Source organism: Erigeron canadensis, chromosome 3, assembly GCF_010389155.1.
Source record: "Erigeron canadensis isolate Cc75 chromosome 3, C_canadensis_v1, whole genome shotgun sequence".
NCBI classification, from domain to species: Eukaryota; Viridiplantae; Streptophyta; class Magnoliopsida; order Asterales; family Asteraceae; genus Erigeron; species Erigeron canadensis.
In genome coordinates, this window is record NC_057763.1 from 24,341,754 (window position 1) to 24,361,942 (window position 20,189).

The window sequence follows — 20,189 nt, forward strand, 5'->3', positions numbered from 1 at the left end:
TTAAAACCCTAAATATATGTCATTTTGTTTAGTATTAATTTGTACCTTTGATCAAGTGAAAATCAAAATAATGACGAGAACCGTAAGAACTACTAAAAAAATCATCTTTAAGGCTTAGCCCTTAGGGTTAAAGGCTACACCCGTACCGTATTTAACTGTCATCATGTCTTGCATCACCGCCCATCAAATTCATACTTTTCACATATGCGTCCGATGGCAACTCCTTTAGAACGTATAAGGGCAACGCTCGTACCGTATCCATACATTTTCAACGCGTAAACCATATGATTTTTATTATTATTATTTTTTTTTTGGAATGGGTCTTTATTAAAAGAAAATAAAAAAATAATAAACAATTACAAAAATTAAAAATTAAAAAACCACACCAAAAAGAATAAAGAGGGAGAAAAATTAGTGGTTCTCTTAATTCCCACTCATGTTTTGGTTCTCACTTTTTCCTACCTGTACCTTGTATATCAAAAATTTACCCTTAAATTTAATGATAAGTATACAACTATTTAATGCACATTAACTACAAAACAGTTGCGTTTAACAAAACTCATTAACAATAATAAATGAAAGCATGGCATTTCTATTTGATAAGTGGTTAACATATTTGTCTTTGGAGATATAGGTCAAGGGCCTTATTTTCATGTCTTGCATGACTGGAGGTCCTTTCATATCTTAGATTTATAGAACCTGGAACAGACTTTATACACTATTGTGGTAGAGGTAAGATTGTATATATATTAACATCTTATATACACCATTAATGTTTTAAGACTCAAACCCGTAGAAGATGGTATTGTACTTTTACTTACTTGCGGTATATATTGAATACAATTGTATCTTGTAAAGAGTTGTTACACTAGTACATTATTTTTTAACTTTATCTATAATAGTCCGTCCATTGACTATATATATCATATGTATTGTATGAGAAGATATAAGACTAAAAAACGGAAAAAGATGAAAGAAGTTTAGACCAAGAAAGCCTTATAATAAAGAATTCAACTCTTAACAGCCTTTTTCCCATTCCCATGTATCTTACATACATATATTAAATAAAAAAAACTTCCCACTTAATTTCTCTATTCATTTCCTCCTCATTCTATTCTCATTTCTCTCTACAAAAACAAACAAAAGAAAGAAAGTGATCATGATGATGAATCCAGTTTTCAGAACAGAATCCTTACCGGGTGTGGGAATGGGAATGGGTATGATTCCATACACCATTACAGAAGTTGAAAAGAGACGGTTGTTTCTAAAAAGTTATCAGTTTAGCAGGAAACAAAGCACTAGTCAGAAAATGAAGAGATGTTTGTTTCGGGTCAAGAAACTTATATGGGTCAAACTTAGATCCACTAAGAAGATCCATAAAATGATATGGTTTAGGCTACGTCATGGTTTGTTTTATGGGCTTAGAAGAAATAAAAAGACATTCATACGTTTAAATCATCATCATCATCATAACAACAACTTCACTTCTTCTGCCCATTGTTTCTGGTAGTAATTATAAGGTTAATTTATTATTAGTATTGTTAATTGGTAAGTTATGTTACTCTTTAATTTGTTTGTTAGTTTATTTGTTGGTTAAATTGTTATTTTAGTTTCATGATATAAGCTATGTTAATGTTAATTATAATTAAATGTCTAGTGATGGATGATTTAATTTTGTAATTTGGTAGTAGTGTGAAATGCAAATGGTTGATGGATATATCCATGATTATTTTTTTTTTATCTTTTTAAAAATCTAATTACAGTTTCCCATTGATCAATTATTCGGATATAGTTCTAGCTAGTTTTGTTTTGTTTTGTTTTTGTGTCTTTTTAATTATATTTTGGTTATCACACAAAACATGCACGTAAATTGCAAAAATAATTGAATTGTGTGAACACTTTTGGTAAAGTATTTCACAACTTTAGAATTATTAGTCATTTAGCAATTTAAATAAAAATAAGTTAGAAAGATTTTTTTTTTATTGTTTACTATTTTATCATTCTACAATGACTAGTGATATATGTGTATTACTAATTCATCCACAACCAGTTCATGTGTTTAAGTGTAGAACATGAATATGTATAATGTGTGGGTTAAAATAGTGATATACTAGCTTGTATATCACCCCTTTACAACCAGGTATTTTATATCTACAGACTATAATGCTATGTTTTTTTTGTTACCATTGGACTATTCGAGTAAATTTTCATTCTTTAGAGGTAGTAGACAACTGAGAAATATAAAATCATACTACAAGATGTGACAATTTTTTCGAACCAAATTAAAAATATACATATATATAAAATAAGGGAATTGATGTTAGTACCACATCTTTTGATAATTTTACCATAACTGTGCATTACTACAACTGTGCATTATTGATTTGTACAGTCAGAATATCACCTCTTGTATATATGTATATTTTTATAAAATAAAAAAGGTGTAGTTTTTGCTCTATTTAAGTAATTAATACAGATGGCCGGGGAGTATTTTTGTTTTATTTGGCTTAGGAATTTTGAGAAAAGAATATGCTATTAGAGTTAATTAAGCAATGTGTGGTGTGAAGTTGAAGCTACATATATTAAAATGTCGAATCATGTGTACAGTCTTGCAATGATGATGGATTATCCTCATTACGTCCATTTAAAATAGTTGGTACAGAAGATTATTTTGAGTATGACACGTACCGGTTGACAAAATAATAAACTAAATACAATAAAGTATAATGAAAGTTATAGTTGGTCAAATTGAAAAATAGTAACAAAGTAACATGATTGTGATATGTTGATTTTTAATAGTTGAAAATAAAAGTGATTTGTGTGTAGAGGAAGGAAAATCATTCTTTTGCCATTGGGTGGTAAGATGGGAATAATGAGAAAAATGAAGATATAACTTTTATTTTTTTCTTATAATATATCGGAAACACTCTTTCATTAAATAGTTTCGAAGAGTAATTATACAATTTTGGATAGAAGTGAACAAATTACCATGACAAATCATACTACGTACAAGATCATAAATATAGCTTCCGAGAAAATTAATTGGCTCGTTTGGGAAAAAAGTTTTTGAATTATGAACCAAATTAAGCAATACTTGGTACATTTGAATTGCAATAAAAAAAGTATGTACCTTAAAGTAAATATACATCAAACATGTCCCATAAAAGGTGGTTTCAAGATGTTTAACCATGCCGTAGAAGTATAGAAAGCTGTAAAAGAACAAGACTTCCAAATTTTCACTTTTAATTATGAGTAGTCTAATTTGTCTCGCCCGAAATTGAACACAAATTTTCAACATGTTATGAATAATCATAGATAGGTTAACGAAAGAGTGGTAATCTGTATAACATCATTTTTTGACCATACATCATTAACCATGACCTTATAAGAAAATCAATGGTTAAGATTCAAATATCATTTTTGAATCTTGAACCTTAATTTTTATTCAAGGGTCAAGATTTTCCCAACTTGACTCAAGTTGGGGAAATAACTTGAGAGAATCATCTCCAATGTACAAAGGTATATACACCACTTGATTATTGTAATTGTATCACTCTCCCAATCATATCAAACGTATTAACTAAAAACTTTAAAAGATTAAGTTAAAAATATTTTCCATTCTAATATTTTTTTTCTCTTATCACCCTCTTTCTTTACTTACAAGGATTGTTTCACCATCTTCAACGGTCACAAAGGCGGTGACCAAAGCCAAAATCAAGACCACCCCTCCCCAATTGGCTCCCACATTCACGATACCAGGCGGGACGGGTGTTCCCCACTCGATTATCGGGACACTCCGAACCTTAGGATCTTGAATGGGTAGGAAAGGTTCAAGAATGACATCTTTAATTCGGATGTCGACCAAGGCTCAATGCTGGCTTGCAAGCATTTAATGTGATCGTTTTCTTTTGCATTAAATCTTCTTCAAACTACGTGCTTTATTTTGTTTTAGCCATTTAAAACAATGAAACAATATTTTGAACTAAAAGAAAAGAGAGATTTATCAACAAACATGTTTCAAATTAAAACATTTTTGGTAGTGCAAGTCTATTAACGATAGTGTATCGATCATAAAAAAAAAACCGTACATCACATTTATCTTGTTGTCATTTTGCTTTGATAGATATATATATCCCAGAATATTTCATTTGAATTTTGATATTTTATAAGTTATTTTTTAATAAAAATACATGAATTACTCGCGAATATCAAGAGGTCAAATATACATTGTCTTAACCGGAAGTTCACGCTAAATAACTCATTCGACGAATAATAGATCCATAACTTTAAAGACTTGATAAAGGGAATATGACCCGGGAGAACAAGCCATTCAAAGGGATTTCTAAGACCCCTTCTAATCTTGACGTCTAATTATGACATCAAAACAAAGATTCCAGTTGGAGAAGGAAATGAAGCTAAGCAAGTTTTATTTAATTATTACTCGATCCGTATTAATAAAACGCCCCCCATATCCCCACCACTATTTTTTGGTATCTCGACCACTACTACTTTTTGCAGTGACCCTCGCTGCAAAAAGTGAAAAAAGTGCGGGCCTCCATGTCTATAATGGTAAATATGGTAGAATAAAAGCGGACTCCCTGTCAGGGTCGCTACAAAAAGTTTGGTCGGATTACCAAAAAAGTGGTCGGGTTATCAGACGCCTAATAAAATTATAGGGATTTTGAGCCTTTCAATTGTCAATTCAATTGATAAAAGCGAGTGCACGTCATAGGACATCACAACAAGAAAAGTTTTATTATTGTTATAATAGAAAAGTTAAAATGATTTGTGAAAGCTGATTAAAACGCTTACTATTAGTCATTTATGTTGTACGATTACTTACAATTGTTTTTTCTTTCTTTTTTTGTCACGTTCGATGAACGACAATATAATCTACATAAAACAAGCTATCCGATTATTGTTAAACGTTTAATTATTAAACTTAACTTTAAAACTAAAATAACACTTGAAGTTAGTGAGAGTTTGAAGCTCATATATGATACACCCAATTTCTTGATGGTTGACCAAATATCGTACTCGTATTTTTTGAATGTTAACGGGACGGTTACCCTTGAACCTCAGAGCCTGTTAGACCTCATATGTGGTCTCTACACCCACCGGACAGGATGTGCTCAAGGAACAACGATCGTACGTCAAGGAACCACAGAGGAGGGAAACCCCCCAATCAAGCAGCCCAAGGACACTACACTTAATTGGGAGAAAACCTTTGCTCCCTCCAGGATTCGAACCTGCATCACCAGGAGACAGGGATACCGCTGGGGTTTTAGCCCTACATAAAAGATAACCAAACCAATAATTAACCTATTGAAACTGATTGGTCTAATTAACTTAACCAAAATTTTTTGTTTAACAATAACAAACCCAAATCGAATTATGCAAAATCCATTCTTATAAGTTAGCATAAATAACAAATAATAGTTTGATTGACCTTTATCATATCACAACATTTTTTCGTAGCAGGAGTATTATTTACGGGTTTTTCGGAAAAATATATTGGTTTAGTCACCTCCTTTGAGATAATCTTTACACCATCCTTTTTTATTTATATATTGCTATACATGTTTTATTATATTGTACATAATAATTTACACTTGATGTACGGCTAAAAATAACTAATTGTATTTATGAATCATCACCGGCCCCAAAACGTATTCAATGGCTTTTGATTCCATAGAAGGAATTTCCATAACTTACAAATATTGACATTTTTTTTTTCATATCTCCAATACCATAACTTTAAGATATTTAAGATACGTGAAATCTATTAATTTTCTAGTAATTTTAGGTAAGTCGGTAAGTTTATATATCATTAATTTTTATTAAAAACCTCCTACAACTTGGTTTTAAACCTTATACCTCTACACTAGTCTTTATGCAATGGGATTTATTAACTAGTGTCCCTAGTGCATTAGTTAAGAAACATTTAATGAAGTATTTATTAAAGTCTAACTTTTCTAAAATATAAAAATATGTATTAATTATTTAATTAAAAATAGAAATTGTTGAGTTAAATTAATACACATTAAATAAATTTTTTGATTAATAAGAAAATAACAAGTTTATTAAATGCTTCTTAACTAGTGCACTAGGGGCACTAGTTAGCAAATCCCTTATGTAATTGCCACTTAAACCAAACATCATTCGCATTGCATTATTGTAATTAATTGATTCATTGTTTAATTTGTTTCTTAAAATGATATATAGATAAAACATCATATACGGACACATATATATATCTAGAAAAGATATAAATCTCATGTGGTCGATAAGAGAGTTCTATAATTAGCTATTCGATGTATTAAAATCCCCACCCCATAAATGCATGAAAACAATACAAGCGTTCAAAACGACATCGCACACAAATACATGCAACATAAATGATACCGAACATAGGTTCTAGACTACACATTGGACCCCGACTTTGTGTATGTGCGGGCCCTAATGTATACTATTATTTTCGTAGATAGTTTCAATAAAAAGGAGATCGTAAATAGTAAACTTGATTAAAAAGGTGGCCCACTTGTTAATATAATAATCAATCCTTACGAGATACCCCTTGCACATATAAACGAATTGATATTGACGAAAATGAACGAAATATTCATTTGTTTGAGTTTAATTGAGCAAATGAACATGAACATTAAAATAAATAGAATTTATCAATTTATTAGCTAGTATTTATTCGTTTAAAATTAAACTAACAAATGAACGAGGACATGAGATTTTAATTTAATGTCGACCTAGAAAAAAATTAAATTTTTTTTTTATAGTCTGGAAAGTACAAAACAAAACAAGAAGTACATGATATTTATAGGCAATTAGTGCTGATTGAAAACATATAGTATTTATTTTAGGTAAAGCAAAAAGAGATTATGTAAAATTTAGGGGTGTTTATGTAAAATTCAGGGGTTATATATGTTTATCAAATTCAAACGTTTAATCTGTAACTTTTTTTAATGTGGCAGTACCTAAGTTTAGGTAAAATCTGCAGTACGGATCATTTTCCCAAAACAATATACGTACAGAAAATAAATAGATAAATAAATAGAAAGCTAAAGAGGACGAGTCAAGGTAAAATGTAATTCGTAAACCTCGTAAACGTAATTGACTAAAGATTGTATAACACGGTTAGGATTAAAATAAAAAGGAAAAAAATGGTACAAAACTTGAAGATAGTAACGATGTTAGTAAGAAGTAATAACACATTATTTAGGTGGCCCATTATTTAATTTGGGGGTCAGAATTCAGGCACATTTGGTACCAACCACTTTGGTATTTAGCATTTGGTAGGTGTGAAATATATGCAATATATGCCAATTTTTCCATACTATGAAATCATAGAATGTTTTAAAGTTGAAATAATTATTGATATGGATAGAAAAGAATGTACAAGTGTAAAGCCAATATTAAGAAATACTTGGTTAGAAAACGCCATTTAACATCATAGATAATTGTCCATTTGCAATAAAACAAATAGTGAGTGTTGCTTCTCATATTGGGTTAGGGACAGAAAGTTTCTTCCACTAACTATAATATATATGATGCATTATCTAATTATCAACTAATTATTAACATGTCTAATGTCTAATTAATCCTTAAGAAGTTAAGATTATCGGTATTTCGTGTCTTATCAATAAGTTGTAGCCTACGTATATGCTACAAGAAAGAGGTTTATGTAATTTATGTTCTAACAACTGGCCTTCGATTTAGAAGTATTAATCACGATTTGTAGAATCAGGTTCTAAGTTATGTCAACATATATATAGTTTGCTAGATTGAGTTTAATTTATATCATTTGTTTTTAATTTTATGTTTATAATACTCTTATCGGTTCAGATCAAACTATTGCTAACCATAAACGATAAACAATTAATTTATATATTCAAACTAGTTTTGTCATGCGTAGACATAAATACCAAAATGATTATTAAAGGATTTTTCAAAAGATTTGAGTTTCATCTCAGACATTCATATAATCTATTAGTGCAAATAAGATAGTTTGCCGATCTATATATATATACACAAATAATTTAAGATTTTATGCAAATATAAAGCCTTTTTTTTGCTTGCTACACGCTTGAATGATACCACCAGCTTTGCAAGTAAACAAATCTCATAGCGACTCGTTTTCAAGCGTAGATACATAGCGTATGAATCTTCCTTGCCACTAGGGAGTTTGTGTAACCTATACATTAATTAGAGACACTAGTCGCCAATTGAGTGCCACTACCTAGGTGTTAATATAAAACATTTTGTAATGTATCTAATCCTTTATTTCATGAGTCATAAGTATTCAAAGTATTCTTATTCGTTACATGCATTAGCATTGGATTTATTATATTAAGTTTCGAAAACGGACAATCTTGGGTTAACCCATTTGATATATACCTTTCCAGTTCCCCGCTTTGCCCTCCCTCTCTCTCTTTCCCCAAATTCCGATTAGCGGTTCTTTTTCTCGACCAATTTGAATTCAATTTCGAACCTCTATAAATTGATACTCGATAAATTAATAACCTCGATAAAACTAATAATTTGTCCAGTCCCAACTTGGTACCAGTACAAAATTGGACGCCAATCGATAAAATAATAAGATAATAACTTTTTTGAAATCTCAATATATTTGTATTGGTCCCAACGAACTATAAATTAATAATTATTAGGATCTTTTAAATTTTAAGATTGCTTAGTAAAAAGCCACTAAATTTTTTGGTGAACTTCAAATCTATATTGAGTTTATCTTTAAATCTTCTCATTCTACTCAAGAGTTGCGACATTGTTTTTCTGTGTTGCTACAAAAAGTTGTGAAGAGTTGTTGACTTGTCTTTTGCAATGTTTCTTTTTAAAGCTATTGGATCATCCTCAACTTCGTCATTAACCAGATTTTGAATGATTTTGCCATAGTTTCTTTAATGCTTTCAATCTCATAACATTCATTATTTACACCAAGATAAATAAGCAAGTGATAATGAATAGTTGTAATCAAGTTCTCAAGCTCACAAATGTCTTCTCCACAACTTACATCGTAAAACTTTTTTAAATTAATAAAATATTAATTTATCGATATAATAATATCTCGTTAAAATGATAAATTATCCCGGTCCCGACATTATTAATTTATAGAGGTTATATTGTATAGAGGTCGTTGCCTCTTAAGATAAATACCAAAGTTCAATCTTTGTCAATGATTTAGTTTAGTATTATTATTAGGTGCAATTTAATATTATAGTATATTTGTTGTTAGAAAATGAGTTTCAAAAAGGAATTCATAATAAACGTGAATATGAAGTTTATTAGTCAAATTTTAAAAATGAACACTTAAACATCTTTAGGCATGTTTGGTAAGAGGTTTTTAAGAACTTTAACTTTTAATTTTGAATGATAAGTTCTTATTATGTTAAAATAAATCTGTGTTTGGATGTAATTAGATTTAACTTTTATTTGAAAGAAAAAAAAACTCCAATATTAAACGCTACAACATTTAATGTTGGTCACATTTACCGAGTCACCTAATATACGATAATATCATCATTACTATCACATTATACTAGGTGATATGGAAATGTAGAAACGATCAAGTCTTCAACAATAAGCAGCTGTCACTTCGTCTTGCTAACAAAAGAACTTAAAGCTACAAGCTTCTTTTGGCTTTCCAACAGATCTTCATCCAACATTACTTGACCCCAATGAAATACTTTTAATTTCTAACCAATCAATTGTTGTCATTTCCCTGTTCATTGTCCTAGCTTCTCGCTAATCTTCATAGCAATAAAATTTACAAAATAAAATTTACAATTAGTAATGTTAAAAAAAAATCACATGCTTTTCAAAAAATATCATCACATGTGTTTGTTGCTTTTTTTTTTTTTTTTTTTTGCTAAATGCGAAGGAATCGTAACATTTCGTGGTTTCGAAATTCACATCTAATGTTAAAATAACATGTGATATTATCTTACAACTTTCAAACTCTACCTTAATAAAACGGAAAAAATTATCAGAATTGAGTTTTGCTAATAGGTATATATTTTTTAGAAACCATATCACGTATTACTGTATTAGTGTTAAAATCACATTTGACATTATCTTACGATATACGAAGGCAGCATGTCACCAAACATCCCTACTGGCCTATTATCTCTTCCGGTCTTCCCTAAAGAAAAATGAAACGGAAGAGATTTTAGCTCAAATGTCAAAACCACTCTAACTTCTAGTCACTACTCACTATTTTCTAATTTCTGCGTGTTTGGGCCTGCTCCACGTTTTGAACTCGGATTTAGCCCAAAAAGCGGCCCAACCCATAATCTAAAAAGGGTTTATAGCTGTTACCATTTTTGTCTTTTCAAAATATTAAGCTTCAATCAAGTCTGCTTAGCCCGGCCTAACTCAGAATTTGAAAGAGTTTATATTATAGTTGTTTATATTATTTTTTTGCGTTTTCATTTTTTTTTTTGAACGGCAAATTTGGGCTCAGCGACATGCCTCTTCATATACCAAACTCCAATTCCAGAAGAAACCCATACTGGGAAAACCCCTGTCTCCATTCCTGGGAGCATTTTGCTCACACTAAGATTTGAACCCAAACTCTCTCAGTCTAAGGTTCCACCATACACCAACCCATCTATTTATTTGTAACATCCCACATCGTTTGGGAAGGGGATCAAAAATTTCCATATAAAAGGTTGGATACTTTCCATGCGTTTTCCCCATTTTAAGTTAAGCAAAACCAATAAGCGGAGAACAAAAAAAAACTGAGAAGGTGATTTGAGCTGTTACAATATTAATCTTTAACCAAGTTGCATCTATGTTGAAATTTTATATACAAAAGTTTAAAAAAAAAAGTAAATTAAACACAGGCTGCCAGGCATAAAGCGCGATGTACAACATCCACTAAAAAGTTGCCCAACTAACTTTAATGCTTTTAAAGCCCAGTTAAATTCTGAGCTCAACAAGGAGATGTAGCTCATTATGTTTCTTAGCCCAAAACATATTTTTGGTCCGGTCCTCAGTTTCAACTTTTTTCATGAATTCGGATTTTCGGTTTTCTTGGGTCTGTTGAAACCGGGTTTTGGCCAGTTCTTGTCGTAATGATAATTTGTTTCGTGCATTTCAATGTTTGAGTGAACTCGTTTAGTTTTAAGAACCGATATAGAAAAGAGTGTTGATGTAAAAAAGTACCCTAAAACATATGGAAAAGTGTCTTCATCAAATACCGTACAACATTTAATGAAAACATAATGGACAATGCATACTATTTCTTTAACCCATCATATCATCCGAACCCCCCCAAAAACAAGGTACATCTCGCGCCTATGGGCCGCTATAACTATCCAATAATACACTCAAAACGGGGAAGGATAAAAAAACCCACCCGGTGGACTGCCGAGGTGGGCCCTTCGAGAGTTGCGGGTCCTTGTCGCTGCATGAGTGGTAGCGCGTGCTCAAAAAACCTCCGACAGGAGTCCTAGTCGTTGCGCTAATTGTTGTTTTAACGACAACTTTGTGCCAAGTGGTATTGACTTTTCATAAACTCCAATTTAAGTGGAAACTCATTTTGAAAAAACCTCTGTCTCATTAATTATAAGCATTTTGTTTTGAACCTGACACTTGAGAGTCTCGTACGTATCAATCCATCCATTTATAGTTTGATAGTTTTTTGCATATTTTGTTTTAAATGAATATCTTTCCATATTATTGGTATCTTTTTCTTAGGTATAAGTTTATCTCAAACTATACATATAAAGTCGAATATATCAACTAAAAAACAAACTTCCATTAAAACAATGACTAATTTTCATGTTATGTATCAATGTATGAAACGAAAAAATAATTATATTTCATAGACTTGCACTATGGGAAATCTTTTTTATACATTAGTCTCTCTCATTAGTCCCACAATGCTAATTAAGGCTTGTCTCTTACTTTAATTTTATTTATCTCCTCAAAACTCCCCCATTTCATATTCAAAACACCAACTGCATGCAAGTAAAAAATTCTCATCTCATCACTATTATATGTTTAGTTTTTTGACTTATTTTAAATCTTTGTGATGTTTTACTTTGAATGAAAATATATAATTTTTGGAACAGATGGATTATACTTTTGGACCACACAAAATTGATCACAAAGATGTGTTTTACACAACTCATCTTACATATGCTTTTGTGAATCTACGTCCTGTTCTTCCTGGTAATTACTTTCTATACTCAAAAACAGTAATTAATTATCTATGTTGTTGATCATGTTTTGTTTTAAGTTAAACGTTATATATTACTATGAACCAAAGAGACTTAGTCATAGTGATGCTTCATCAAACAAAAGAAACGGATCAAGAATTACCTATTAACAATTCAGATTCAGATAATAACCTTTTATAAAAAAAAACAAATAGACCCATATTCATTTCAAATTATAAAGCTTCTATAACTTACAACATCATTTATGAAACTGAATTATTCTTGATTTGATTTTTGTTTTCCAGGTCATATCCATCAACTACTACACATATTGACTTAAGCTTAATTAATCAAACTTATAGAGTAGTACTTTATTTTTGCTGTGAGAGGTAAAAAAGTTAATAGACTTCTTATTTTTACTCTGTGTTTTGCACGTATGGCCGGTGATCAGAAACAGAAACATATATGTGAAATTAAATGTGTGTTAGTATATCAACAATGATCTTGGTAAATTATATAGCTCATAATCTAATTTGATGTAAGTTGTGTTTAATACCATCTGTTGTTTGCAATTTGGGTATTTGTTTGTTTGACTTGACAATAAGCACATGTACTTGTGTGCCCAAAGCGCGAAGTGAAACGATTTGCTGACCTTACGGCTGAAGAGACTTGTGAGATGTGGGTTTCAGCTAAAAGAATTGGTCATCTGCTCGAGAAATACCACAAAGCATCTTCGCTTACATTTACCATCCAGGTAAGCTACTTACGACATTCTATATAAAATCCTAGTACTTACTGTTTCAATCACTACAAATAAGATTGCATTTGTCTTCACTTCTAGTTAGTGTGAACAATTTAAAAATTTTGTCACGCTTTTATGTGTGCAAAAATGTGTAACTTTTAGTTTTACACATTTTTACAGACATAAAAGCGTGACAAAATTTTTAAATTGTTGACACTAACTAAAAATGTAGACAAATATAATATTATTTGTAGTGAATATATCGCATTCTGAACACTGTGATACCCTTGGAATTTGTTTTCGAGATTTCAAAGGAATCTTGGTCGCGTTTGGTTCACAGATTCTGATGAAATTTGATGGAATTGGAATGAGATTCCATTCCTTGATGTGTTTGGTTGTTCAAAGATGAAGGAATATGATTCCATTGGAATGTAAACATTACTTTATTTGATGGAATCTCCATCCCTTGAGGGTGGGAGAAGAAATCTTATTCCATTCGTTACTTGAATTTTCAAAAATTTAAAAACATTCCGTCAAATTCCATTTCTTCAAATTCCAATTCCATTGAAAGATTCCATTCCTCCTAAAAACATTCCGTGAACCAAACGCGCCCTATGGAATGGAATTTGAAGTTCTCTTGAATTTGGAATTTGTGTAATCTAACATGATTGGATTTCAAATCCCATCTCATTACCCCTTAAGATAAAGGATAGAAATAACCCCTAATTAAACCAGTGAGACCCTGCTAAAGAAATAACCCCTTTAACCCGTGAGAAGGACTGCCTGATATATCTCAAAATTTTCCATTTCAGGATGGGCCGCACTCAGGACAATCAGTCCCACATGTTCACATTCATATCATCCCTAGAAAAGTTGGAGACTTTGAGGAAAACGATGAGATCTATGATGCTGTAAGTTTATAACTTTCTTTATAAGCTTGAGTAAACGCGACCACAAGATCACAGCAGAGTTATTATATATACTCGTATGTTGGTAAACCTGATCATATATGATATATATATGTAGATAAATGAGGCGGAAAAGGAGTTAAAGAAGAGACTAGACTTGGACAAAGAGCGGAAGGATAGAAGCTCAGAGGAGAGGGCTCAAGAAGCAGAAGAATATCGAAAGCTTTTCTCTTAATTAATTAGTCTATGCATTAATTAATGTCGTTGGTATGAATAATAGAATTTGGTAGTCAAAGTATTTGAAACTAGTAAGGGAGAATCATTTGCAATAAATATGATTGGTGCATCGTGTGATCAAATTTTTGCAATCAAACCAAGTCCATCTACTGTATCCAGAAATTTCTTTGGCCTAATATGATCGAGATCGATTAAATTAATTTGTTAAGTGCATATTATGGTTGAATAGACTGATCACATGATTGATGATTGTTTGTAAAAAAATACATGAGCATTTAAAATGTCACATTGCTCTGCTGCTTTTCATTCGGATTTGCTAGCTAGTTGCACATGCCACATGCCCAAATTTGTCACTAATGGTGTTGTTGAGAAGTTGACACGGCTAATAATGTATTTGTTGAACTGTTCTAATTTATGTTTAAAAATTTCTGATCAAATATTGAACTAGCTTTCGTTGTGAGAAAAAATGACAAGCTTGCTTATTTAATTTATTTATTGGTTAACTTTCTTGGGAAGAAAGCATATATTATAAGAAATAAGAAAATTATTATATATATAGAAGCAAGAGTGATCGATGAGTTGAATTGGCATACAGTTGTGATATTTTATACACTGCTAATAATTATAAGTTTTTTGAAACGATCAAAAACAATTAAACTAATAAACTTCAAGTTGTTCTTAACCAGGCTTGATCGAACTCGGCCGGAATCTCAATGTTAGATTTGAACCCGCAACCTTGATGAAGCACAACTGATAATTGCATTAATTAATGGTTCTATAAATTACCAAATTGTATATGGATGCCTTCATTTTTTACTTTTTCTTTTGTCTAATTCTAATTTGGCCTATGTCACTGGTCGGTGTCTATGGATTAAAGCTAAAACAAATGACGCCATACGAATTTTCTGATTAAGATCGAGTAATTAGTTGACATTATCAATCATCAAAAAATAATTGACTTATTTTGAGTTGACAATGTAGCATCCAACATTGAACATTGTTGTTTGGCCCAATTATTTTATCATCTTTATACAATAGGCGTCAGAAATTAACAAGATAACATGAAAAAGTTCCACAATTAATGTACAAAAAAAAAGAAAAAAAAAAAGTTACAAAATGTGAATATGATGTAAGTGCGTGGAATGGTTTTAGTAAGCTAGAGCACCACCAAAGCTTCTAGTGCTTGTCATCCTGTTCAAGAAGAGCGCGTACGAATTCTTTACGCTGTATTGCGTAGTAAAAACCCGACCCTGATCTTCCCTATTCACTTTCTTTCCCATCTTAATTGCATGTTTTCTTGGTGTAAGTGGTCGATTATGCTGCTGCTCGTATGTCTCGGAATCTTCATCAATGGTTGTGAGCTCAATTCTAAGCATATCCTCTACATCATATTGTGATTCGGCACGACGAAATGATCTTTTGTGTGTACATGGAATAAACCACCAGAATTTTCTGCCTCCTCTCCTTAACCTCATGACAAAATGGCTGATTTGTGCATTTGGGTTCGTTTGTTGATATGTGAGGAAATGGGTATTTGTATTGTTGGTGAAGCAGTTAGAATGTCATGGAATAGTTCTAACTAAAAGTTTGTCAAATGTAAGACCAAGAGAAAAGACTTTGTCAAATAAAAGGTTTTAGTTAATCAAAAGCATTATTTATTCTTGAAAGGATAAATTTTTAGTATTAGGATAAAAACAATTTTAAGCCAATGTGAGATTAATCCATTTTGTAAAGTCTTTAAACCTTCCGCATAAAGACCAAGATTTAATTCTTGTTGATTTAGCACTATTTCTTGTAATTTAGTAATACTACCATGGTACTCACGCAATACGGTGATAATTGTGACAGCGTCAATAGTGTGGTGGTGGGGCGCGCGACTGTTTATGGTGAAAACAACGTCGAGTGTTGTTGATAATTGATGTTTTAATATTAAAGGGTAGTGTAGGAAAAAATATTTTAAAGGATACTAAATGGAAATATCACACTCTATTTAATAATTCCATAAATAGAGTGCTATTTTTTTAATAGATTGTATAAAAGTATATATAATAATATTTTAACATTCAAAAAATTAAAAAGGTTTGTTAACTAAAAACGGGTTTTGCTAATAAGAATTTTATAAGCTGTCATTAGCTGCGTAGAAATGTTTATTTAAGGTACTATCTTTCACACATATTATTGACAATCCTAATCAGTTTTATTTATTTTTTTTATTTTAGTATGAATCATGAAGATATATTTTTTTTATTATTTCAAAAGAAATTAAGAGTCTTGCTGTAATAACAGGTTTTTGGGTTGTTGTAAACTAATTTTACTTTTACCATAAAAGTTAAGAAGTGATTTATATTGATATAAAAGATATAATTGTTTTTATATATGATGACAACAACCTTTGATGTTGTAATTAACATTTTCTCTGAAAACATGATCAGTTTAATTTCTATAGTGTCTCAAATTTATGTACTTGAGCCGGTTTAGGTTGGTTCTTTTCTATTGTGGAGGATTAAAACAAGGTGCCAAATAATTTTTAATTAAGTAAATCAATTTAGTCTTCTCTCTTTAATAACCTGGTCAATTATTTTTTATCTATACTTTTATAATAAAGAAAATAACCCTCATGTTAAGAGTTACGTGAAGAAAATGACTAAAGTAACCTTAATGAGTATATAAAACTATCAACTTTTTTTTAAATATCTACATTAACCCTTTACATCAATTATCTAACATCACTCGATGTTGCCACTACCACCAACAGCCGTCCCACATCACCACACTATCGCCACCATAAAAACCGCCGCATTGCGCGGGTAATCTGCTAGTATTTTCAATCAATTTAACTAATCAATTTAACTAAAGAACTTATCCTAATTAATATGGTAACCATTGATATACCGAATAACTAATATTGATTACAATGAAAATTACAAGAAGTTTCCTTCTCATTCCTTTATCTGAAGGAAAATATCTCTAATAAAATTAATGAAAATCTCATCTCGTAGTTATAAAAACAGTATTCTTGATCTTCTTATTTCAAGAAGAGGAACCCCAAGCACAAATATTTCTTTAACCATTTGATGTAGTTATAAAAACAGTATTCTTGATCTTCTTAGTAGTATATAACCATTTTTTAACTTACCAATACAAATACTTATGAAACGAATACAATATATAAATTTTAAAGATTAAAACATAATAATACATGGGTAATATATACATAATCTTTTTTTTGGTAGTTTTATATGTATAGTAAAATATTCAATATTAATCTGCTATATATTCTTTTTCGACTATTTCTAAATCATTATCATACAGTGATCATCTCGTGTCGTATCATATGCATAAATAAGGATCTATTTCTAGTAATCTATTAAGCACAATGATTTGCTATATAAAAATACATGATTTTGTATTTATGATAATTCCTCTTGTCATATATATATGGAATATATTTATATGTAAAACTTGTGTTGGGCTATATATGCACGCGAACGAACAACACATACTATACTCACAAATTGTTCTAAAGGTCTCTATATATCTTCCCTTTGGTTTATCATTCATTCATTCCCACCATGAACCATATGTATCATCATCATATTCTACATAATATTGTTATTCTTGTTAATCATTGTTGCTATTGTTCTTGATCCAAGATCAAAGTTTAAAAATGCGTTGTTTCCACTTGCATATGCTTGTATTAAAAAAAGACAATTATATATACATGCTACTTGTAATGCTACCAATTACCTCACACGGCCTTTTGGTGAAGGGAAGTTGGTATAGTGAAGGGAAGTGATAGTTGAGATGAGGTTTGGATAATGATTGATTTTTGGGAGAGTGGAATAATTGAAAGTTGAAAATGCAGATTGAAATTGGTGTGTTTTATAGTTACTGTTATTATGAAGTAACAGAAGAAGGGGTTTGTGCTCAAACTCAGAAACAAAACGAACAGTGTAAGTGTAACCGTGCCAATTTTAGATGAAAATCTCAATTTTTCTCACACAAAGGAGAAATTTGTTGTTTAAACCTTGGCACAAGTTTTCGTAACAAGTTAAATTACTTTCCAAGTAATTAGCCCAAAAAAGTTGTTGATACCCATATAGCTTTTGATACTGAAGTAGAAGTTATTTGGATACATGACAAAATGGGCATTATTAAATAGTATTATTTCGTTACGAACTTTGCAATTTGGACTATGCATCGATCAAATCACTGTTATGTATGCATGAAGATAATCTGATAATGCAAATGAAAACAAATGATACCTTAAGTATATGTTGACCAGTTGGTTGACATTATCATACTTTTGTTCTTAGGCTGGTTCAAGAGGTCATATGCAATTTTTCTTGCAAAATTATGTTAGTGACTCGATTATGTTACCATTCTCAAAAAGACTAGAAAGATGATCATTAGTATATAGTAAATTTACTGATTAACTTGGTTAAGCATAAAACACCATAGATGTTCCACGGATTAAGTGAAAATGAGATTAACATGATGATATGAAAGGATTTTAGTAAGCTTGAAGTCCACCAAAGTTTCTACTGCTTGTCATCCTATCCAAGAAGATTGCGTATGAGCTCTTTACGCTAAACTGAGTGGTGAAGACTGGACCTGTTTCTTCCTTCTTCTTGGTGCTGATTTGAGTAGTTAAAACTGGACATGTTTCTTGATTCTTCTTCTTCTTGCTGGATTGCGTGGTTAAAGTTGCACCCTTTTCTTCATTCATCTTTTTCTTGCTGAATTGAGTGAATAAAACCGGACCTGTTTCTTGATTCTTCTTCTTCTTGCTGAATTGAGTTGTTAACACTGGACCCGTTTCTTGATTCTTCTTCTTCTTGCTGAATTGAGTTGTTAAAGCTGGACCCGTTTCTTGATTCTTCTTCTTTTTGCTGAGTTGAGTTGTTAAAACTTGAACCGTTTCTTGATTCTTCTTCTTGCTAGATTGAGTGGTGAAAACTGGACCCATCTCTTCATTAATCTTCTTCATGTTTGACTTTGAAGGTTCATATTTATTTGCCGTCTTTGCTACATTAGACTCGTCATAGCTTCTTGATTCTTCAATAATTGTCGCCAGCTTAGCTCTAAGTATCTTATCTATATCCAATTGCGGTTCTGTACGCAATGATTTTTGGTCTGTACATGGAACCAACCATGAAAATAATTTAATTCTCCACATCCTTTCTCAATCTTGTAGAATTTGTGTATGAGTACACTCTAATGGTGGTAATGTGGAATCTATATATATATACATATATACACACCCATAGGTGAAGAGGCCGGTTGATATGTCATGTAATGGAGGACCGGTTCTTAGTTATAATATAGTGTTGACTAATTCAAGATAAAGACTTCGTCTAAAAAACGTTTTTATAGTATCTTGTTTAAATTGTCAATAAGGAAAAGCTATCAATTTGGATATAAAATTATCATGATTACATCCATCCAAGATAAAATGATAGAGGTTGAAAGACGGTCGGGCAAACTGGGTGGGTAAAACCTGTGGGAATGGGACGGTTTGGAATATATAGGTGATAGGTCAGATTGAATTAACCTGCAAGCAAGTTTCTTTTTATCCATCTTCTGTACATTTTTCTTAAACTTATGACAATGTAGATTTCAATATGATATTTAGTTAATGATGTAAATCTCTGAAAGTATAGATTTAGGAGTATGCATGCATTAAAAAGAAAATATGTTCGAATATTAACCTGTTCCAGCGTTCAGTCTTAAACTTATTATTTAACGATCTCCCTTACCAATTTCTCTAAATTGATTAACTAATCTGTCTAAAAGAACTTTTTTTTATACGATCTATTTTGTAAACAATATATTATGTGAACGGTTTATAAAGATTTTAGAGAAATCGTGTATATTAGATTAACCCTATGTAGAATCAAGTTTAGCATAGTTTGTGTTACACATATATGCAGTCTGAATTTGTCTGATTTTGTAACTGTTACCATGTGTCCAACAGCTTCATTCAGGCGTTCAGCTACACTTTCCCTCAGAAGTTCCAATGCATATATAACAACAAGATTAAAAGAAAACAACTTTGATCAACCGCTATGGTAGACTGCACATACTTTACATATGTATTCTATACTCGTT

General features: G+C 31.0%; 2 protein-coding genes across 2 annotated transcripts; both read left to right on the forward strand.

Annotated features, from left to right (window-relative positions):
* Window positions 1–969: 969 nt before the first annotated feature.
* LOC122594510 lies at window positions 970–1,717 on the forward strand. The gene has a single exon (XM_043766955.1). It carries the CDS (start codon window positions 1,160–1,162, stop codon window positions 1,508–1,510), a length of 351 nt encoding a protein of 116 aa, XP_043622890.1. The 5' UTR covers window positions 970–1,159; the 3' UTR covers window positions 1,511–1,717.
* A 10,225-nt stretch (window positions 1,718–11,942) lies between these two features.
* On the forward strand, window positions 11,943–14,278 carry LOC122594021 (bifunctional bis(5'-adenosyl)-triphosphatase/adenylylsulfatase FHIT-like). Its single transcript, XM_043766496.1, has 5 exons — window positions 11,943–12,000; window positions 12,105–12,206; window positions 12,799–12,945; window positions 13,746–13,844; window positions 13,960–14,278. The coding sequence occupies exons 1-5, from the start codon at window positions 11,995–11,997 to the stop codon at window positions 14,074–14,076; spliced, it is 471 nt and encodes a 156-aa protein (XP_043622431.1). The 5' UTR covers window positions 11,943–11,994; the 3' UTR covers window positions 14,077–14,278.
* Window positions 14,279–20,189: the final 5,911 nt, after the last annotated feature.